The sequence below is a fragment of the Anarrhichthys ocellatus genome, unplaced genomic scaffold (assembly GCF_004355925.1).
Source record: "Anarrhichthys ocellatus isolate YVR2014 unplaced genomic scaffold, GSC_Weel_1.0 scaffold2, whole genome shotgun sequence".
NCBI lineage: Eukaryota > Metazoa > Chordata > Actinopteri > Perciformes > Anarhichadidae > Anarrhichthys > Anarrhichthys ocellatus.
The window spans coordinates 1,476,603-1,501,172 of NW_022280032.1; the positions used below are offsets into that span (position 1 = coordinate 1,476,603).

The following is a 24,570-nucleotide window of genomic DNA, read 5'->3' on the forward strand; positions in this document are numbered from 1 at the left end:
GCAGGACGATGGGAAGGAGGACTGGAAAGGTCTTGGAGGCATTCCTCTGCTTCAGCTGAGGTATGTCTGAGGATCAAGGCAGTGAAATTGGGACAGTGGAAAGGCTGTTTTGACAAGCTCCGTTTGAAGCGCCGCTGTCGTTATCCACGGCTGCTTCTTGGCTCGGAGAGAGAGTTTTAGAGGAAGTCACACCGACACCGACACGGAGGCGAACAGGTTCCTCCGGAGAGCAATGACAACCTCCATCGACTTCAGAAAAGTATTGAGGTTTGATACCCAGCCCTAAAGCATGATTAATCATTGAGTATATCAACAAAACCATAAAGGTCTATTAATTCTGATTCCATTTGAAGTTGACTTAAAAACAAATTTTTCATTTTTCTCTTTCGTCTCTTGGAAGATTTACGGCGATGGCAAGTGGCCCTGATGTTCGACATCTTTCGGGCCGTTTTTGTGACTGTGTCTTTCAGCCGTTGAACAGGCACCGTGGGGCAGACACGTGAAACATCGCACACCTTTTGCCCCGTACTTAACCAGCAGCCATTGTCCCCAAAAACAACGACGTGGCGATAGGGTTTCGGTGTCGTGGGGCTCCTAAACCCCTCGCGGCGCGGCTCAGGAGAGTCAAGAAGGGAGGGTGAAAGGCGATCTGCGTGGTCTAATGTCGTTTTCATACTCTCACTGTGGCCCCTGGGGTCCCGTGTGTGTGTGTGTGCGAATAGACACACTAATGCCTGAATTATAAACCACGGACTGGGTTGCCAGCAGCAGAGGGTTTGGATACAAACACTGTCACTAGCGTGCAAAGAATAGGGGCGCGAAAGCGCTCTCGCTAATGTACAAAAATACACACACCGTGCTGCAGAGGCTTAGCCCGAGTTAGCAGACGCGCACACACGCACAAAAGTGTGTCTTGTCGCTGGACGTTCAGCTGGCTGTCTCTCACTGGAATAACAGACCTCTGACCCACGGATTGCTTGTGCAATTTGCTCGTTCCGGACAGCGGCGAGGCTCGGTTGTCGTCGGGGTGTGTGGAAATGCAATTTTTGTTTTAGAGAGAGAGAAAGTGAAATGCAAAAGAATGTGGAGTGCAGAAATAGGACTGCCTGTGTGTGTGTGTGTGTGTGTGTGTGTGTGTGTTGTTGCGGGACACACATAAAGAGTACTCCACCTGGACTCTTGTTGCACGTAACTCTGCAACCTGACTCTCAGTAGCTGTAATGACCGTGACGTGTGTGTGTGCGTGTGTCTGAGTACGCAGGTGGCTGGTCGCACCAGGCGCATGGAGCCTGTGTTAATGTGTGTGAGTGTGTGTGTGTGTGTGTGTGTGTGTGTGTGTTGCTGCAGGGGACTGTCAGGGTGTTAGGGACAGTTAAGGGAGTGAGAGAAGCTGACAATAAGGCGCGGACACATTCGAGTCGCAACCCCCCCACCCTGCCAGACGCCAGGCAGGACGGCAGCTCTGTTTGTAATGGCCTCACACATAAACACGTCCAACAGGAGACCGGGAGGATAACATGTGAAGATTACTGTGAAATTAGACTTTCAGAAACGTGATCCAACACACAAAATGACTAAAAATGTATGGACATATTTTCATTTCATGACATCTGGACATCAGCGTTTAAAGACCTTGTGGTGATGTAGCACTGATAAGATCAATAAATAATGTTCAGTGTTTAGTCTAATAGCTACAAACTGCAGAGTGGGAACTTTTTAAAATCCCTTCGACACACTTGTTTTCCAAAATTGAACATCCAGCTTTGATATAACACTAAAGAACAAACCAGGGGTCATTTTTTGTTGTTCATTTAGTAAATTATGGTCCATTTAGAGTCAAACAGACCATAAAGCAGGGTATGCTTTAGGGCGGGGCTTACTGTGATTGACAGGTCGCTACCACAGCGTTGTCCGGTGTGGGAGTTGTCCGTGTTTTTGTCTTACAACTTTCACTGTTTGTTTTCAGTTCATGAAAATGAATTGTAACACTAAACTAACTTAAAGTCAGCTCACCAGAAGAGATACTTCAGTTAGCTGTAGTGCTGGAGAGCACGGTCCCGTGATGCTACGGAACATTTTGGCATCAACTTGGTACCGAAGAATCTGTTCTGGTGACATCCCCACAACATTAAATCTGTATCTCAACATCTTTGAGCCTGTGAACACTACAGGTCAATAGAGTAAAGACATATATAACTATTCCCCAGTTGATTACTTACATTAAGACTATTTATTTGTATAACAAGTTTGCTGAAATTGTACGTTTGAATATGGAAATGATGCATTATCTTTCTTGAATACATGCCAATTTGCATACATTTCCATAACAGAAATCTGAACATTGAATAAAGCCACGTTCAAAGTTCTTGAAGTTCAAAGTGTTGTTGACGCATTAGAGTCAAAGGTTTATACAGAAGGAATTTGGATATCTCTTTGTATCACTCCATAAATCAGAAAATACTGTCAACAGCCATAAAAAGTCAATTGACTTGCTCTTTTTGTGAATAAAATGTTGCATCATTCAATCTATGAGTGACATCTGAACAAACCTCTCTGTAACAACCTTCAGCATATAGAGGAATGAAACTTTAAAGTCTGAAAGAACACATGTCATAAAAGCAACATAGACGAACATCTCAGCATGGCTCAGTCTAATGTTGTCTTGTTGCCTACAGTGATGCACTGCCCACACGCTACAAGCATCCACAGATAGCACACAGACTGGAGCGTAATTCTTTGTTTCTAATACAAATCACTTCCTCCTTTTCCAGAGTAAGAATTCTCACACACCAACAAGGCAGAAACATATTATTGTTCAGCAAAGATACTGAAGACAAGAGTTTCAGTCTCTCCCCCCTTTCCTGAGTTAAATGTTGCCCCACCTGCTCTCCTGACCCTCCTTCAATTCTTCTCTTAACTGCCTTCCTCTCTTTTTCTCTGTTTCCTTTACCTCCCTGCACACACACACACACACACACACACACAAACACACATGGTCCAGTTAGTTAAATAATCTGTGTGTGTCCTCCAGGCTTCTCCCACACAGGAACAATGCAGCTTCCAGCCTCTCAGCGCCACTAAATCAGCCAACCTGACTGTGTGGATGATGAGTGTGCCTCCAATGAGAGACCTAAAATATCATCTCTGAGAACACAGTTACGGGATGATTTTTCATCGTCACTCGACAAAACGATTTGCTTTTTCTGCGCACAAACAGAATATGTCCCCCCTCTTCTTGATCGGAGATCTGGGATTCATGCGAGCTCCACTTCTACTTCTACTTAGCAGCAACAGATGAGCTTTCCAGAGTTGGGTCAGACTGACACAGTAGCTACAGTTACAGTCTGCAGATCAAAGGGAATTAGAGAGGTAGACTCTTTAATACGCTCTTACATGCACCGATAGAGATGAGATATTAAGAGACTATATTTTTCACACGGAGAAGGCTCTGTAATGATTCAATAAGGCCAATTTGTGTAGTATTTACTTAACAGATGGGTCCCTTTCCCCGTTGATGATTGATATTCGGTTTCATCCACGCAGCTCTTATCCTAGGTGTTTCATAAAAGCTCCTGACATATGAGATACGTTGCACCATATAAACCCGGGCTTGTCATGCTCCGCTTGCATTTTCCACATGAAACATACAGTAAAAGGTCCTCACGGGACTCGCACGTTTCTCCCTGACTTTTATTTGTTGAAACGCTGAGGTCACATCGATAGCTGTGACATCTGCTGTGAGGATGCTGAGGCAGGGACCGTCGTGATGATTATAACAGGCTGCTCCTGACGTAAACCAGACAGGATCATGAGCCTATTCTACCAATACACTTATATTAAGATGCCCAGAAGCACAAATTGAATTTTTATCAGAAATTATATTTAGTCTTCGCTATTATTTTCCAAGTGAAACTAGAGATCATCTTGCAATGGGATCAAACCAGTCGCAACACTAAATCGTGCCAGGGGCAATAAGCTGGAGGACCAATGGCTCCTTCCCCACTTCCTACCCCTCGACCCCTCAAGCGTCCTCGCTCGAATCCACACCCGTCTTCAAACTCTGTCTTTATTTTGATCTTGTCTACATATCTTCAAAGTCTTGTGACTGCATCTTGCTCACAGAACATCCAGACAAATACCTGTACATGAACACCTTGTTAATACTCAAAACCACCTCTGTGGTAGTTTAGAAAGCGTCTCCAGGACCATGATGACTCACACACACACACTCACATGGTGAGGCCCTCGTCGCGGCTGGTAGTACTGTAAATATCTCCGTCTATACACTGACTATGTTTACATGCATGCACACAAATACATAGTAATCACATTACGACGATAGCAATGATTCAGTATTGTATTCTGGGATAATGGAGCTGAAAGGTTGGAGAAGCTCGAGACTGGAAGCTTGTCAGTTTGTCTGCATTGAACCGAGTGGTAACGTAACGTGTGATGTAAAAACAAGACTGCAATCTTCAAAAGATATTCCATTGAAATAAATTAAATTATCGTATTGAGTTATCGCCCAGCTCTGTTATCTAGACATTCAGATTGGTTTAATTTGTCACGGTTTGGTGAAATCTGTCTCAGATATCTCTGTTTTCACCACAGTAGATGAGGGGAAACATGTCATTTGTACTGTCGTCACTGTGGGACCATTTTCTGGTAAGTAATACCAAACATGCAAATCTATTTTATCTATTTTTTATCTATTTTTTGCACCACAGACAAAACTCCTTCCACCCCCATTCTATCTCAAAACCTGGACAAATAAAACCAAAACTACCTGCATGTAGATTCGCCCATGTGTACGAGAAAAAAAGTATGTTTTTGTTCATTTGAGTGAAGCCAGACCTTACATTTGAGTGTTTACATTCACATCAGATGAATGGCGTCACGGAGTGCGGTGCTTTTTATATATAGTCCCCGAGGTGTAACAAGGGCTACGAGCGTCATGTGGATGAATATGGATGTAAATGCCCTCAAACACCCCGTCTTAATACTTCTCCACTGCTCTGTGACGAAATGAGTTGTGATTTTCAGCCTGCATATTACTCACTCAGGACATTATTTTAGAGCATTAATGTCTTTCTGGGGTCAGATCAATCTACAATCTGGCAGCAAAGCGGAGCGATCAGTCGTTTCTCGCTGAAGCAGCTGCCTTTCCTACATGTGCTCTTAATTATAGAAACACACAAACATATAGGGGCGGGGGGGTGATTTAGTGTTATGGCTGCTACGGAGAGCTAGCACCAATCATCTATTGCATGACTTTATTAGCATTAGCGTAGCCCTCTCCCATTGATTACTACAGTCAGAGCGGGGGGGTTATAAGTGCTGTTCTCTTCATTGAAAACGTCAAAATAATTGTCCCTGCATGCCGAGGACGACTGCATTTCATTTAAAGCGGGGGATATGCACACAAGTATTACAACTGACATATTTCAAAGTTATTCAGCCATGTTTGTTTTTGTGAAAGTCCTGCTTGCAGTCTAGAATAATCAAAGCCACCTGCCGGTGCAGATACTTTGCAGAATCTTCATTTTTTTTCAGCTACCCTTTTAAGCATCTGCCTTCATGACTATAAGCGTCTCTCTCAGCTTCTCGTTCTTTTTCCAGAGCTGAAGAGCAATTTTATCTTTCTTGGAAACAGATTGAACTGCCGGGGCCTTGCTCATACATGAGGCAAGGGGAGGGGAAGGGGAGAGACAGGCAGCTGGAGAGCCGCAGCCCAACAGCAGCCGTTGAGGAACAGCCAGATAACCTCAGGTTGTAAACGGCGCTGGTAGCCCGAGCTGCAGCAGCAAGGCGGCTTATCAACCCGAGGGTCGACACGAGGGCCGAAACACGCGGGCTTCTTCCCTTCATCTCGGCACGGATCCTGGATGAGACGAGGTCACCGGCAGGAGCTCTGCGTCCGTAGTCGTAGATCTCTGATCAGAGCCAGATGAGGAAAACAAAACAAATACGAGTGCAGAAAATCTGAAATATAGCGGCATGGAAGAATGTGTTTTTATTGCTCAGTGGCACGGCCTTTCATATTTGTCCCCTTTTTTATTTTTTTTTTCAACAAGTGACACAGAAAAGCAAATGTAATATTGCAGCAGCTTTGCATGGAAACCAACGGAGCTAAATATAACAGCGGGATGCCACGAACACGCAAACAGCCAAAACCTCATCAAACCGGCTTCAAAAAACAGACTGGGGTTTTTATAGGAGCAGATATTTATGAAGTCCACATAAAACATTTCATTGCATGTCGTGACAGCTTGCAGGTGGCAGCCGTTCTTGTTTGCTCCGCATGACGGAGCAAACAAATCAGCCTCCGTCTGTCCTCAGGGAGCTGAGCGCGAGCAACAATGCAGCATTGCGCTACTTTCTTTCTGCACTTGTAAAACTCCTGGAATTTGTCTTCTGGCATTTGCAGCGTTGCTCAACGTCCTTCTCACACACTTGTACACACATATCAAAGATCTTCAGGGGATCGGGCTCTGAATAATTTTGCTGCATCTGCTTGCGCTCACTTACTGAGCCAGAATTTGTAATGCCCATGCCTGGAGGATCTCAGAATACCGACTTCATGATGAGGGCTCGACTCCATGTTTTGCTTAGGAAAATGTGCAGACTGGAAGGTGTGTGATGCCACCGAACTATAACAATGGTTTCTTGACCTGAAAGCAAACTGGTAATCATTTTTCCACCAAAATAATAAGCAATTTAAGTCGGCAAACCGAACAAAAACTGATTCTGCATTTGAATTAAACTAAAACTGTTTTGAAACACCACTTTGAGACGTTATTTTTACCTTTAACCCAAAGCAATCTTGGCAGAGCCCAGCTGCTGGCAAAAGAAGGGTTTTAACTAAACGCACCACTCAGTTCCGAGGAAAGCCACTCAGCCCTCTCAGGTGTGAGCTTTTCTTCCTCCTGCAATGTGATGCAAGCCAGGATCACCGATGATGAGGACAAGATCAAAGCCTGCAGAGACAATATCTGCGGAGTCCCAGGGATTGACTTGATAGCCTCTCTGTTTGTGGTGCATTGTTTGGGAGCGGACAGAGCGACGGGGAGGAGGGTTTTCTTCGTCTTTGCCTCCATTACTTGAGTACACAGTCAGGCTCAATCCTTTGCTGGCATTGTGTGGGGATTACTGCTTGAATGGAGTGGGGGGTGGGTGCGGGGATTAGTCCTCATCTGAGGTGAGACCTTCCCCAGGAATGACGCTTTGTCCGCTTCCATTTGGTTAAGAAAATGTAGGTTATCTGTGTATTCGGGAGGCACGTTGAAATGGTTGATAGAGATGTAAATGTGACGGAAAATGTCCACATCAGAGGAAACTTAAAGGGCCAGTTCACCCAAATGACACTTTATCACTTAACTCTAATGGTAAATAAACATGCGGATGGTTTTGGTTGTATTTATCCAGGTTTGGAGACTTATAAAACGTGAATCAACCCTTTGAGACTCACTTAGATTATTTTGTGTCCTCTTTATGTTTGACTGGTGTGCACCAAAGTACCTATTTTCATTCAGATATCCTGAGGTGAGAGGTCAAGGGACCCCTGTGAATACGGCCATTTCAGTTTTCCTCTCTGCAAAATAGTGTGAGCCCTCCTCCTGACAAGCTAACATGACATGATTGGTACCAGGGATTCATACGGTCGTCTAGTTTCATGTGACACCATGATGATCTTCACCTGAGCTTCAAACTGCGTCTGCTACAGCTACAGACAGTAACGTCTGGTTGGACTCCGTAGGTTAAGGTTCACTGGATGAACCGGCCAAAAGTTTCTTAATGGTATCAACCAGGTCATCAACCAGACTATACAAACAACCTGCACCGTGCCTCTTTCATGTGCTCCTGACTGCAAGTACTAAAACTTGAGAAATATGGAGATGACGTAAGATTTCATTTGCGTCTCCCTGCGTCTGCAGCCGGAGGGCTGCCGGGACGATTTGCTGCTCTGGTGAGCTTTGTGATCGTGAGCGTTTTTCAAAGGGCCAGACTGAGACCTTATGACAAAGCTGGAAGGACCCAGAGCCAAGGAAATGAGAGCAATCTGGGGGTCGAGGTGAGGCCGCCGCTCGGGACGGCAGCAAGAGAAAAGGAGATTGCTTTTTGTCCTTCATTTGGAGCACGGGGGGATGACAGATAAGCATCCACACGCCTCGTTTCAGTATAAGGCAGGATATCACCATGTGGTGAAATAGAAGAGTAGGAGGCATGCCGCTGATTAGGAAATAGCCCGGGGGGCCTTGACTCATAAGCTCAGCGGAGCAAAGCTCCTTTATATTTGACACTAAAACAAGTGCACCGCGAATGGCTTCTGGCTCTGCTGGCAAACGCCTCCGTGCTGGGGAGGAAAGCGTTTAAGAAATCCAATCAGAGACGAGTCTGTCAGCGGGACGGCATTTAAGGTATCTCATCTGCATTACGTTTGTTTCAAAACAGGAAAAAAATGACACGACTCGGCCACAATGATCAACGAGCTGGCTGGAAACGAGGGTCCGATCCCGAGCTACACAGTCAAGGACTCGCTGACTAAAGTCTGTTGAAGTGTAGCTCTGCTCTACTGTCACATCGTCGAGTGTTTGAAGGCTCTCTCTCAGACATTTTGAGCCCTTCCTGAAGTCCGCATTTCTGCAGATTTTGCCTATGGGAATTACCCACAATTCATAGAAATACGACGTTAAACACGGGGTTACCAGTGGAAGCATTGAAGCCGGAGACGTAGAAAAGGTAAACAAAGAGGACGCACATGTGTTCAGCCTGATATTAGATTTACATTGATACATTAGGGATTAAAGACATCAAACACAAGAAAGCGTAGGAATGCAAGCAGAGATTACATTCAACATTGTTATTGAAACTGATACGACAAAAACAAGTAAATTGATTATTTGACAATGATGTCTCATCAGGACGTCACGATTGTACATAACATGAAATATGCCGCGGCGAAGTGCCGTCCTATTCGTATTTACACCATTTCAAGCCCTTCGGCCTCTCAAACTCAACCATTTGGTCAGTTAAATCCATGAGGGTTCAGGGTTTAAGGCCTTAGGGGGGACTTTTGTGATTGGGCCAAAGTATTTTATCCATCAGCCAAACAACAACGAAGGATAGATTTTAAAATTCACCAGCAGAAGTTTGCAGTAGAGTTGCAAATTACACATTTTTTTTACTTCTCAGAGGCCTAATTCACATTGACATTACTTTGTCCCACTAACACTCAAAGATATTCAATTAACAATGATATAAAAGAGAGAAAACCAGCAATGATCGGTGTTTATCTGACAGAGTGGTATTAGCGCTAAAACTCGTATCAGCTGTGGCCTGAATGCAACAGTATTTGGCTGATGTTGGCTGCTGGCAGTTTCCCACCCTGCTGCTTATTGGAAGACATCTTGCAGGCACTGGCGGTTTGCATGTTTACTACTCCACTCTTTATCTTGGGAACACAGATAAGATGTGCACACAAAAGCCTGTGCAATAGGATTTACACACACACACACGCTTCCAGCTTTCAAACTAAACAAAAAAGAAAACAAGCTCCTGGGCAAATCATTCACCATGGATTCAAAACTAAACACCGACATCAAGTGAATGCGAAATCATGTAGAAAATGCCTGCAGACATGAACTGGCTGACATCGACGAGCTACTAAGGAGGTGGAATGGGTGGTGTTGCAATAAAGTCTCTGCGATGCGTGCGTGACATTTTTATCTCCTATAAAAGAATGATGACATCGGCTGTTCTGTAAGGCCATCGTCTGTGAGATTAATGATCTGTCGGAGGACCCGGTTGGCACGGCTTGGGGGTGAGGTCGTTCCAAGGCTAACCTTTCGCATCATTCCGTCGCGTTGGATGAAGTAAATGTTTTTGTTCCTGATGTGCTGTGCAGCTGGATGTGGGTGCTGACCGAGCCTCTCCTCACGCAGAGGGACCTGCCTGGACACGGCTGCCAGGTGACGCAGCCACACACCTGAGGGTGGATCGGCGGTGGGGGGGCGGCACTGAAAGCACATCGCCATATGGCCAGTCGGAGTTTTCCAGGATGTTAGAACATGTAAACAGTAGTTGCACCCACTGACACGGCCGATAGTTGCACTGAAGCAGCCAATAAAGCTTTTTTCAACACTAGAACTCTTTACTGAACCCAATAAATATTGAAAACAATATTTAATGGCTGCAACTAGTCCTGTCACGATAACTACCTTTGTTGGACCGTATATTGTCCCTGAAATAATTGCGATATTTATGTCATTTTAAGACCATTTTATGCCACTGATACAATGATAACATCATAGCATAATAAGTACACCCTTCAAGAGAGAAATTAACTTTTAATTCTTAAAAATTTTAAGACATTCGAATGTGAATTGAAAAATTTAAATATTGTTGTTGAACAAAAATGTGGAATGTCTGCAAAATGTTCAAGTCTAATAATGGTGTTTATTCTGGCATCATATATACAAACACGTAAAGACACCGGTTTAAATATTGAGTTAAGCAACAATGATCACGGTCATGTCCATATATATCGTAGGATGAGTCGATAACATAAATTAATCATTTTGTACGATAAGTCAATAACATAAAAATGTCCATATAGTGACCAATAAGTCGGTAATCATCATGACAGGCCGAGCTGCAACAAGCGATTGCGTTATTCAATATTCTCTTCATTGTTTTCGCTGGTTCATGAATTGTCAGATCTTTTGATTAAGGAAATAGTTGCATGTTAACTTTGAGTTGATGGACTCATAGATTGATTCAACTAATTGTTTCAGCTTGAGAATATTTAAAAATATGCAAATCAAGTGCATTCAATTTGCTGTCATTTTGCAGTTATTTGCTGTTTTTACAAATTGAATGTCGGCTGAACTGACATTTTTAAAAAAGCTAAAAAAAAAACAACAGCTTGATCCATCAACAGTGTGTTGTGTTGTTGTGTTGTGTTTGTACCTGCATGCACATGAACATGTGCAGATCTGTGTGAAAGTGTGTGTTATGGATGAGAAAGATGCAGGTTCACAAAAACCAAGCAGATCCAATCTTATTAAGGACAGGACGGGACAGGAACATAGTATTTTAATTCTCCGGGTTGTGCACCTAGCTTAGAGATGGCACGGACAGGCTCGGGCATGTGGGAGAGGGCAGCGGTGCCTCTTTGCTAATTTTCATGTTTATGTCGATCCTATCTTAGGTAAGATTAGCTTCTAGGACATAGAATCTGACAGATCATTTCCCAGATATATTTCTCTTCATCATACGCAATCATATATATGTATAAAAAAAACTTTAAAACAACAACAACTACTGTGCCTGGTAGATTCCAAATCAGAAAAACACAGAACCTTTTTTATGCAACTGAAAAACAGACTTTTGTAAATCAGACTTCTTTGAATTGTTCAATGTTTTTGAAAAGTAATAGTTCATATGTGACAAATTTTATAAAAAATCCTTGGTTCTTCTCTCCAAAACACTTTTACACTCTATGTTGTGTATTTTTTATACTATAGTGTAATCATGTTTCTCCATACTACTCCTACATTACTCTGTACTCGTCTGTCTCTCCTGGAATGGAAATATGAAAAACAGTTTGAGAGCTTAATCCAGCGTAGTGAGCTATACAAACAGCAGATTTCCACTGATGCATTTTGCTGGCCGCCAATAGTAATAATAACTGTTTATGTAATGTATTATATCACAGTCAAACATAAAAATGACACCTCAACATTCAGCTCACAAATCTAATATCGGCTTTGCAGCATCTAAAGAAAAAGAAGAAAAGAAGCGACTCCACGATATGTTTTCTAGATGTTGGTGATGTTGATGTTATGTTACGTCTGGTTCATGCAGAAGGAGAGTTGAAGCGAACAAATACCAGTTTAGTGATGGCATGAGCAGGCTCGGGCATGTGGGGCTGAGAGAAAAACATGACATCCACAGCGGAACCCGTAGAATCAGCAGCATTACTGAGACGTTCACAGCATCGAGCCCTTCTATTGTCATCCGTCGCTGGAAAACTACATCGAATGCATGAAATATCAGAGGCATTAAAAGCGACGATCAACTGATCTGTGATTGGTGTTATTACAGCACATCTCTTAGAGCAGCGAGGGGGTTCTTTATAGCTTCGACACATGCTGCGTTTTTCGCTGTGAGGCAACTTATGCAAACTCCTGCGTGTCTGAGAAAGTAAATAACACGTTTCATATGACAGTTTCATGTTACAGCTCATCTGTGTTAGTAGGGTCAAGTCCTTTCAATGCATGCTGTGCAGTTATTCAGGGACGGATTGGCACTTTCTTATTTATCTGTTGCTGTTTGGGATTTTATCAGGTCAAATGTCTCAAGTCATGTCAAGAGTTTGTCAAGTCTCAAGTCCTCACTTTCGTGACTTAAGTCCGACTTGTGCTATAGTTTTAAGTCTCAAAGTCAAAACGTTATCCCATATCTCTTTTTCTCATCAATTCTATTCATGTCGCCCAATTTGAAGACTGTCTCCATATCAGATTTTTGCCACACGATTATCGGGACCAAAATAATTCACAAAACAACATAAGCGGTATATTATTATCCATAGAAAATAATCTGATCTGTACCAAACAAAGATCTCTTCTCAAGACTGTGGAATCTGATGTGTATGCAGAGACATCTCTGCAGCGCCACAATATTTAATTTAAAATGCTATTTTGACACAGATTTCGGCTTCAACAAACATTGTGCCATTTGAAGCCCTTGTATTTGCACATAATTAATACTCCACTAGACCTCTATCGAGTCAGTAGCGGTGGCTTTTACAGACGTATAACACGACTACAGACAACTTCTACCAATAAATCCCCATAAGTGCCACACACTGCTCCTTTAAGAGTTGCATCTGCACGCAGTGTGTCCTGTCACCTCAGCTGAATGCTCATGTCTACATGGCTTCACTCAGAGGGCTGTATGGAAATGTCTTATGTGCAAATAAAATGAAATCACATCTTATCTATTGACCAAACAACTGAGCCAATATGGAATATAGGAAGTCACATTACTGGATCTCTTATTGTATTTCATATCCAGAAACTATAAGGAAACAATAACATGAACTGAATGGGTCTCTATGGCTGCTTGTTTAAAGTGTGTTCATTAAAACAGGCGGGCTAATTAAAATGACTGTCGGTCAAAAGCGCCTCCCAGCTGGAATTATACTGCACACACTACAATCAATCAGGCCGAAGATTCAATTTAAAAGCAATCAGCATTTGGTGGGTTTTCTGGAATCAATGGTAATCCGATGATAATTTTGACCCGTGGCTGATCTTTATTTTTAGTGTCAAATGTTCCTGCTCCCTCAATAGACTTATGGGAATGGGTGCCAGGCGTGCCGGGGACACTCCAAATCCCGGCCACGTCTCTGCACACTACATAACCCGTGCAAAATGGCCTCGCTTGTCTTCTTTTTAAGCGATACTATCGAGCAACAGCACATTCTGGGGGTCGGATCGATAGTTTAAAGAGCGCTTTAGATATGAGCGGTAGGTAAGCTACTGAGATTGTTCACTTAAGAATAATTCACATTAGATTGTTACTCCACTCGGGGCAAGTTTTGACGTTCAAAATAATGAGTTAAAGTATCATCCTGGCTGAAGAATGTAAGTAGTGTGTGCACCAAGATTAATGATTATTCAATTCCGCGTGGGCTTTGTAAATAATAGGATGGACTCAGCTCAGCCGTTTGAAATTGGTTCTCCTTTTGCTCAAATCAACAGGAAGTACTACTAATTAATAGGAACTACTTTTAAGGGCCTCTGCTTCTGTAAATGCTGTTTACATCAAAAGCTAAATTATTAGAAAGATATTCTCAACAGTTCCTTGAAAAGGAAATCTTTTTTTATTTTTAAACTTAAGCACAGGAATCATTAGTCGTACTCGACGTCTCACGGTGAAAAATAGCAATTACGTCTTGAGTTTCATGCTCTTCATGTAACCGAGAGCAGCCTGAAGACAGAAACGGCCCTGGAGACACAACCAGAACGACAGATTTCATCCATCAAGAGACAGACGAAAAAGAGAGCCACTCATCGTTACAACATTTATCATATCTTGCTGCCTAAACTGGAGTTAAGAGGCCCGTCTGAGCTGAGCTGACAACCACCACTTAAAAAGAAAAACATCAAACGTGCCCTTACGCTGAGCTTTCAACCTCGTCCAGATCCCTATTGGGAGTTTTCCACCAGAAACACACAAGTTTGTGGAGCAAACGACCAAAATAACCTCCTGTGTGCTTCGGCGTGCCTCCTCCGAGCGGTTTCGCCTTTTATGAATTTATGTTCTGCGCTTATCTCTTGCAAAGCTCTCGATAACAGAGTCTACCTGCCATACGTATGCCTCTGAATACAAGTCATAAATCTATTAGGCAGTGCAACGATTAGATCATTCAACTCACAGGCATATACAGCACGAGCATCAGACGGACAGTTGTTCAATGGTCTTTTGTGGTTGCAGCTCGTTTCTTAACCTGGCAGCTGAAGACAAGAGGATACACGTCACCAATAAAAGAGAACTTGGAAAGAACAACGGCTTCACAGTTGCACTGAGATAAAAGCTCTTTTGGCACTTGACCTGCTGCGTCTGCGTGTTCGGAGGTTCAAACTCAAACGACATTTGAAACAGAAGTTTTTTTGTTGCCATTTGTCTCCGCTGAGTCCTGCAGAAAAAGAATCAAGTCTTTGGTCTGTTGTGGTTTTGAGGAACTAAAAGGCTACCGTTGAGTGAGGACAGCATAAAAGAATGAAGTCAGCATCTTTTAAACTCAACTTTTAAATCAGATTGTTTGCAGACACATCGAAGCTGCTCAGACTACTCTGCAGCGTTAGAAACAGAAGGACTCTACGATAATTATACAGTGCGGAGATACTCCTGTACATCCTGCAGAATACTGAAGTCATGCCTCACGCCGACCCAGTAATCAAGTGAGTCAGGAGGAAAGAATGTCTAATAATGGAAAAGCAAACTGTCTCTCTGAGTGATCAAAACAACAGTTTTCATACCACCAGTCACTGTCAAGAGGCGGACACAGACAATCACTGTTTGGGGTTTCAGGAATTCGTCACTTGGTATTATAAGACTAGCAGTAGTAATCAATTATTTTTGGTCCTTATTAAGAATTTTCCAAAAGAAAAAGCACATAAAAAACAAAATGACAATAGGGCGTTAAATTAAGTGAGACAAACTGCCTTGATGTTGTATGCCTCCGCCAACCAGTCAAGTTGTAGTTTACATCCACGTCTGTCAAAAATGTCATCATTTAATTACAAAATTGCTTGAAGTTGTCGTAGTTTACCCTTTGCTATGACCCGCCCCTCAGTTGCTACTCCGTCAAGCTGTCAGAGCTACCGCGGACGTACTCTGCTAACGTTAGCGCCACAGGTTTTTACGTAACCTTTTATAAACGTATATCTCCTTCCAACCTCTCTGGGTAACGAGTATCACTATTACACAACGTTGAACCACGATGAGCTTCAAATCCACTAAACCAGCCTGAAAAAGGACATCTGAAACCATCAATGAGAGTCTGAGGAGCAGAGACGGATAGTTGTTAGAGCCGACCAACGCTACGCTACGATTGGCCAGTCTGCTTTCCCAGGGGTTCCTTTGACCATCAAAATATTAGTTCATCCTTCAGTCCGGTTGGACATTTGTGCCAAATTTGAAAAGAATTCCCTCCAGTTGTTCCTGAGATTTCACCTTCACAGGAATGGGATGGCAGAACAGACCCCAAAACATAAGGCCACGTCTTTCACCGGCGCGGTGGCATTACAATGTGTAGGCAGAAGCTTATTATACATCCTATTTGTACTAAGAAGCAACTCATTCACTCCTACGTTTTGGTTTTACAAACTGTTATTAGACAGTTTGAAGCCGGAGAATGAGGCGGCAGTTATCTGATTTGCAACGGGATGATTTTCACTTTGATCCAGTAGCTCGACAGGCTCTGTGAGTAATCAGTCTACAGCTGAGGACTCCTGACTTTTACACACTCCCAGTGAGCACAAAATGTGTGTACTGTTAAGAATCACATGAAACTAAAAGTTTCACATCTGTTCATCAAAGACGCTAGGAGCCAGAAGATCATCAGCTCATCAGCTATTGAACTGTTTAACAACAACAAAGGGCCGAATGGCAGCACGCCAGCCGTCCTACCAGAAATGTTACAAGTCACATTAGGATGTGTTCAAAGACGAGTTGTGAATGGGCTCTAATTTGTGCCAAAGAATTTATTAAAACTCGTGTGATCACCTCAAGATGAGATGCCTCAAAAGGATCGACAGCAGATCATACTATTTGATCACACATGAAAACATCCACCTGGAGAAAAAAAAAAAAAAGGCTCTTTGTTTTTTTGCGACTTCCACTTTCCCACAGGTGCTGGTAACAGGTGGGGGTCGCGGGGAGCTGGGAAGAGGCATCGCCAGCGTGGCCGGCTGCCACAGCGGGTCGGGGGATCATCTTCCGCCCAGCTGCTGATGCCCTGTTATCCCCGAGCCATTCATCACGGCTCGCTGAGAGTCAGATATGCGCTGCCCCCGAACCCCCCCGAAGCTCCCAGCATTCCTCACTTTCCCCTGTGGATCTCCGCCGCTGATAGCTGTCAGGGCTGCACTGTCGTACCCAAACACCCACCCACCATGTATTTGCATGTATTGAAACTGTGCTACGAACCACACATCACTCTGCATGTCTGTCCGTCTGATCTCTTCACTGCAGCCTGTGTCTCCCAAACCAATGCATACGGTATTGAACTTTTTTGCGTACTTTACACTTTTGCCAACCAATTTGCAATGCCATGCCGTACATTTTTAGATTTCTATAATCTTTCTACAAAGTCGTTGGTTTCCATTATGTTTTGTGTAGTGTGAAAATCTGTTAGTTAGCTCTTGTGTTGTGTAATCGATGCCAGTTTATTCTATATCTTGTGTTCTAGTATTATGTCCAGGAAGATGCACAAGTGCCCATATGAGCATGCATGGGTCATGCCGTTCCACTTATGGACATTTAGTGGAGGTAACTCACCAACGAAGAAGACAGAGCAGGGAAAAAGAAGAGCTCCAGCCGATATAAACATCTCACTATAAAACAAGGAATCTCTAGCTTTCTGTCCGTCTGTGTGTCCTTCGCATATTTCGAGAACCGTTCAACCGATCGACTTCCCGGTTGGTGGGTGTATTGCTGGGTACTTAAGGGAGTGCAGTGTCAAATTTGGTGCAATTTGGACATGCAGCACATAGTAATAAACATTGCATAAACAAGCAAACGGCGCTCTGTGCAGCGGCGAGCATGTCGTCTGGGCTTTAACAGACTGCGGCTCATTGACTGCAGTGTACTTTTGCTACTGGATACACTAACGTTACCACCGAACTCTTCTTCACCTGGTGTGAACACCAAGACGCTTTCTACTCAAGGTGTTATGGTGCACGGCTGAGGTTCGCTGCCAAGCAACAAAAGCAAATAAACGTTCCTACAATGAAGGCGCGTGCAGCGGTGTTCAAACTAGTTTCTAAAACAAAGAATATCGTGCATAGTAACACACACACACACACTCACACACACTCTGCTGTTACTCCTGTATGTGCTTGCCCTTTGAAAGCATATTCAGTGTATTAAAAAAATCCAGGAGCCTAAGCTAATCTGCTGCCTGACTGATGCTGAGGTTAAGTAAAGATGAAGTCGGCGCTAGCAGTGCTCACATTGACGGACCCTCCGGCAGGGTGGGCGCGGGTTAACTGCGTGTCATTATTGATCAGGTGATTCAACCGATTGATTGAGTCAATGTTGATGGATTGGAGGTGAGTGACTATAGGCGAGGCAACGACTGGCTTGCGGCAGCATGGGGAGGAGGTTACTTCAGTGAAATGCATATAAAATCCAACACAAATACACCAGCCGACACTTGCAGTCTTCCCTGGTGAGGCCGGTGCTGAAATCATCTTGACTTTCAGCATGTTTAAATGGCTTTTCCTCCACAGTACTCAACAACTAAAACACAAAATGTTCAGTTGCATTGAGGTAAGGTGACTGACTCGAACAGTCAAGACCCTCCCACTGGTCTTTTCTGTAGGTTTAGGATCATTGTCCGGATACTTGGCTAAGTTCACCAAATATGGATGTAAACCGCCTCAAATTAAAGCTGAAAGTCTGCTCTTTAACCTTACAGTCACTGTTCCATTTCATGTCCAATGTGCCGAGACAAGACTATGAAAAAGGTGCCACTTCCATCCACAACCATGAGAATGCAAAACCGGCACATAAGGATCTTTGAAGACGCCTCAAAAATAATACTAATCACACCATAATCAGGAATTTGCTTCTTCACATGTTCCTATGATACAGACTTACATGTATGAATGCTCTGAACTAGAGGGGTCAGAGGTCAGGAGCAGGTCATGCTCCACTGTCTTGCTCAAGGACACTTGAACACAAGGACACAAAGGGTCCAGTGGACACACCGGCTGCCTGAACCTTGAGACCACCCAGTTACTGAGACAGTCTCTCCAGCCAACAAGCCAACCTGCCTGCAGTGAATAAACATCTAAAGGTCTGTAACTCTAAAAGATAAAAAAAACACCAAGGCATGCATATACAACAGATGACTGTTAGAGGCGGATTTTATGTCTGAAAGACGTCGTAAAACCACATCATGATGACGCTCTAACTGTTGCTGATCTACAGAGACTGTCAACATCACTCTGGATAAAATGTTTGTGCTATGATGTTGGATGTTATATGCATTATAATATTTTATACATATTAATTACTACTAAAATTAGCTAAAAAAAAGAAAGAAAAAAGAAGCCCTGCAAGGCTTGCAGTATCGCACTACATCGCGATATATTGTATCGTCACCCCTGTATTGTGATTTGTATCATTTCGACAAATTCTTGCCAATACACAGCCCTTTAAAATACTGTTTAACGAAGAATGTGGCCAGTGTTTGGCATCAGCTTCAGTGTGAAGAAGAAAAACATATATACGGTATTACCTGGACACCAAGACAGGTCAAATGCATTGATAATAAGTACACAATAAGCCCAGCGCTTACCACATTGTAGCAGGACTTCTTGTCCGATCCAGTGAAGTGGTACGGGTCGACTGTGTTGCACCTCTGCATGTACATCTTGAACATGTTATTGATGTGAGTCAGGGACATGATGCAGACGGCCGAGTTCGGGGTCGGCTCCGGGGAGTTCGGCTTTCCCCGGGCGAAGGCGGCAAACAGCACGTCATCGCCTTCCTCCACTTTCAGCTGCTTCTGCAGCTCAACGTCGTTGCCCACCTTGGTGACGTGGGCCGCCTGGAGGATGTTGAATACCTTCACATCTTCTGTGGAGCGCCGTCGCCTTTTATCGGTGCTGATGCACTCAAGGGGCATCTCCACGTAGCGGCGGATCTCGATGTCTCCGGAGCACATGCGGACTATGCGGGTGTGGTAGGCCTGGGAGTCCCTGCTCACCCGCTGCACGGTGAGGAAGTAGGTGAAAGGTCCACTGTGGAAGGAGTAAACGTAGCGCAGGTAGTAGTTTCCACGTAGAGATGGGATCAGGTCCATGTGTGAGCGGGTGGAGAAGAAAGTGAATCCGTTTTGGCTCGTCTTCATCTTCCGCAGAGCAAAGGTGTGGGGATGCGGTGCAGTGGCCGACACGTTTCCTTTGCCCGGGATCTCAGAGTTCCCAACAAAAAACTTGATGACATTGCTTTCCACATTGAGCACCTGAGAGCCATAAGGGCTGACCACAACATCCAAGTCGCTGGGCTGACCCTTGCGCTGCCTCACCTTGTCGCCAAAGCAGTACACTTGTTCGTCTACGGTTTTCGGGCTGATGCCGTCGTCCAGGACATGACGGCGGCAAACACCATTGTCTGCCGAGCCGCAGCTGAACAACCCCTTGTCGTAAATATTCTCCACCACCAAAGCGATGTTGTGGTTGTCCACCCTGCCACCGCCGCCAATTGCGCTGGTCAGTTTCTGGCCACAGGTCTCGTTGGCAAGCAGCGGCCCCGTGCGGTACTCCGACAGCTTCGTGAGGTTCGGGGCCAGGGCGTAGATTCTGTTTACAGCCCCGACGTAGATGATCCCATCCAGCGTCACCAGGTTCTGGATCGGGAAGTCTGCTGTGAAAGTCGGGAGATTGTAGGAGACCGAGAGGTCAAGTGCGTTGGTCTCGGATGACTTATCACACTGGCCCTGTGCGCCGGGACACAAGGCCCACAGCAGCATGACGGCATGAAGCAGGCAGAGATTCATCCTGTTCCAGAAATAAGAGACATGACAAATTAGTTGATGAAACATCCCTGCTGGAACACAGAGAATGAAATATGTCCCTCATGAATATCTTTGAATAGGTGGCCTCAATTGTCTGGAGTGGGAATGTGTGGGAGAAAGGCGCAGGCTGCCGAGAAGAAAATAGAGGGATACCAAAATCCCTTTTTTAGACTCATAAATGGAACTGTGTCAGGGTATAAAACCAGGGTTTACTCACTCCACCACAAGCAGTGAAACCATTCATACTGAAGTGACTGAAGGCTCTGTGGTGACACAAAGCTTTAACATCAGCCTCCTAATCATCAGCGCTGCAACTTCTGACTCCACTGACCCAAGACAATCCCCACAGCCAGACCTGGGTGAGCACTTCTGCGGTGCTCGAGCTCCGCTCCCTCCGAAGTGACCACAGTGGGAGGCAGAGCAGTGAATCACACAGAGAGCAGCTCGCTCTGCGGGACGACGCAACCACAGGCCTAAGTTTAGACAACGAAGGGCCCGAGGGAGCGGAGATAAACTCAATTAAAACAAACGAGGTCGTAAGGGGGACCATCCTGCAAGATGATAAATAACCCCAGCAAACTAAATGGTAATCCCCTGGGAGATGCTTTTAGAGTGTGTGGGGTGGGGGGCAACAACAGAGAATTTGCAAAATGTGCATTTGCATGCTCCCTATCTGCATGCGGTTTCACCGCGATCCCTTGAAAACCAAAATAATGCAAAAGCATCCAGCACAGTGAGTTTGTATTTTTACATGCATGCCCACACTGTTGCATTGTGGGCACATTTTGACTGAAGTCTCGCTGCTTTTTTGTTTTGTTTTCGGTGTTTTAGAGTTGCGCTTTATCTTATCATTGTTTTTGGGGAGAATATATAGAGACAGAAAGACAGGTGCTTCAAGGCAAACATCTTATAGAAGTTTAGAGCAGTATTAACAAGTGCCAAAGACATAATATAAGACAATAAGGCACCACTGTAGGGAAAATAATGGCGATATAGTGGAAAATACAGATTGAAAAAGTATAAATTTAGAACCTAAATCACACACAAGATTATGGGAATATTAGACATTATTAGAGCTTTATTTCTTTGAAGGAAATGGTGAGGTGAGTATCGTCTTGTTTTGGTCTACAAAGTATGAGTAATAGTGGGCACATCATTGCGCACCTGCACCAAGCACAATCAATGTAGCTCCCCATCTCACGGCTGTTGTTTTCAAAAGGACAAAAGGCGGTGGGAAACAGTGAAAATGTTTTCGGTTTGAGAGGAAAGTGACTCATGGCGAAAGGTCTCAGAACACACCGCTGGTGAAATTGTGTTAGGGGCCAGAAAAAACAACACGTTTCAAAACTGTGATATCCAGAGGTGGTGGAGGAGGAGGAGGAGGAGAGGGGGATCAGGAGTTTCTGTGCGTTTTTACGCATGGAAATACGGTTTGAGTGAAATGTAAAAAAAGAGAGAAAAGTTAAGAGATTGTGAGGGAAAAGTAGAGATAATAAAACTCGCCTGTTAGATAGCAACAGTGCTGTCCGATGCCTTGATTCAAATCATATTCCGCTGGTCTCTCCGGGAGCGGGACTTCTTGACTTTCTCATCCAAGTCAAAAAAAGGATCGCTGAGAATTTTCTCTTCGCTTCTCCGTGAGAGAAAAAAACTCCCAGAAAGAAATAGTCCGATTTGTTTTCCTCACTCTGTCTTGTTTTCCAGTGTTTAAAAAGTGTTTTCTCCAGCAGAAACCCTGTGTGGCTCAACACTGACTGACTGACTGCATCCAGCAGAAACACGCTGCTGCTGCTGAACTGCTCTCTCACATCTCAGCTCCTCTCTCGCGTGGCGCGTAAACGCTCCGCCTCTTTCTCACCAAACTCTGTGACGCGTCCAGGTGGTGCCGCGTCTCCTCGCTCTGCGGAGCTCAGGTGAGACACGCAGACCCAGAAAAACCAAGCAAACAGTAAATAATGAGCTGTAGTTAGTGGTAATCATGTGGCACAGAAGCACCAATTACAACAAGACCGACTACATTTCCAAAGGATGCGTTATTTAATGTTTTATTGTGGGGTTTTTGTTATGTATCATGTAATGTTTTATTATAAAATGACCTCATATAACTTAAATAACATTGATATCACCTTTTATGTCAATTACTATACATTGCATGTAAATTCCTAGTTACCTGACATAAAACTACTGGGTTTGGAGGTATTTATCCACCGGATCTTCTTCACACAAGAATATTCTTGAACCAGGGGCGTACACACTGACAGTGCAGGCAGCGGCTTGCACTGGGGCCCGCTGGACCCGCAGAGAGCCTAAATCTAAGCAAGCGTTTCTGTTGGAATTCACAATATTGACGACTGCAGTTTGATGCTGGGTTACCCACCGCGTCAGAAAGTTACACCAAGAGGTCTGACCGAGTCATAAGACCTCACGCTGAATCTGTAAAGGTGCCATTTGCTATATATTCCTATAGATTTTCTATATAAACTATTTCCAACATGGTTTTCATTTTTCGGGCAACATTGTCAGTAACAATCTAAAATAAAATGATATTCTTATTCTACACAAAGTAAAACAAAAAAGAACTATACAAATTGAATTAAAATAATAATTTCTCATTTTCTTTGGTATTTTTGTCAAATACAGATGTGAAATGATGATTGCTGAGTAATATGTTTGTTGATGTTGACCAATGTCAAGTCTCTATTTGATCATGTGACAAGATGATAAGGTATACGACAAGTTTAGGCGCTAAATCTGTCAAGACTGACGAGCTTAGCACGTGTCTCAGTGTGTCTCAGCAATGAATCACAGTGGCCAGCACAAAAAAAATCCTTTGTCCCACTTCCTGAAAGGAGGGCAGTAGGAATGAAGACTGTAAACCCTGATAACAGAGTGTGGATGCAGAAGTAGGTAGACAGAGCTGCTGCAAACCGGCTGTTTGCACTCACTTTCTGACAGTAGGGACATGAGAGGGTTTAATGAGACAGACAGTCGGGCGTGTTCAAGTGGGTCGACGAGAGATGTGACGGGATCTGTGACGTCTTCTGTGTAAAACTAAACATGTTGTACAAGAGTAGTTTCCTCTCTTCTCCTTTTTCCTGTTTTTAACGATGGAAAGGCTCAGCTGGTTTTACATGTCTGCCTCATTCATTCTCACCAGTGAATCTGATCATCGGTAACTTCATACGGAGTCGCTTTCTGGACATACTCCTTAAATTCATCGGTTTTTCAACTCTCAACTCCCTGATTTCCCAGAGGACAGTGCTGTTGGCTCTGACATCACACCAGAGAGCCCTTAAACTGTCAAAGTACATCATCAGCCTGAGACCATTGAAGAGGAATCTTTATTTACAACCATGTTCAGCTACAAAACATAACATTCTGGTGCAATTTTGAGAAACAAAGCCGAAAGTCAAATTTAATTTTATATCTGAATTTATGAAATCAGTGCTCAGAGAAGACGGTTAAAGGAAGAGTTTGACAGTTATTCACTGTCTTAGTTTAGTTCAGCATAAAGACTGAACACAGGGAGAAACAGCTAACCTAACGGTCACGAATGAACATCTTGTATCTTGTTTGTTTAATCCGTACAAAACTTGAAGTGTAAGAACAACAATTCGTGGTTTTACAGGAGGTTATGTGCAGGACGTAGTGCCTTCTTTGAGTCTTTTTGTTGAGACCTGAATCTTCCCTTTAGGTTCACAAAGTTTAAGCGTAATGATGATCAAATTTAAGCTCAGGAACCAAACTGTTTTACTTGATACAGACACTTTGTGAAAATCTGGCTGTCATAGATGGATTACTAAACAGATCTACTGGGCACAGGCCCAGGGGCCCGAAGAGTCAGGGGCCACCCTGACCTACAGCTCCAAAATGTCACTCAAAGAGACACGTATCAACCAGGAATACACTCAAAATGACCACAAAGAAACATAAAACGACTAAAAAGAGACACCAAACAACTACGAAGTGAAACAAAACAGCTTAAAAATGAGACAAAACAACCACAAAGAGACTCAAAATAACTAAACAACTACAAAGTAACACAAAACAATTACAAAGAGACACAAGACAGCTAAAAAAAGATTCCTAATCTTTCTTAGGTCTTCTTATACTTGTTACTGGTGAGCAATACTCCTTCGCTCGTCTGTGTTTATTGGAGGAACTGTGTTTTTGTCTTACCTCTGGGCATTTCTGACGCAGTTGCCAAGGGGTGTGTCTGACACAGGGTGTGTGTGTGTGTGTGTGTGTGTGAC

At 43.7% G+C, this 24,570-nt stretch overlaps 1 protein-coding gene across 2 annotated transcripts in view; it reads right to left on the bottom strand.

Moving 5' to 3' along the window:
• Window positions 1–22,075, bottom strand: part of met (MET proto-oncogene, receptor tyrosine kinase) — a 66,723-nt gene extending 44,648 nt beyond the window's left edge. For both annotated transcript variants that reach the window (XM_031861158.1, XM_031861167.1), the window contains exons 1-2: window positions 21,821–22,075; window positions 19,097–20,300 (exon numbers count right to left, since the gene is read on the bottom strand). In XM_031861158.1, coding sequence (XP_031717018.1) covers window positions 19,097–20,299 — 1,203 coding nt within the window. In that variant the 5' untranslated portion in view covers window position 20,300; window positions 21,821–22,075. The remainder of the gene's footprint in view (window positions 1–19,096; window positions 20,301–21,820) is intronic.
• Window positions 22,076–24,570: the final 2,495 nt, after the last annotated feature.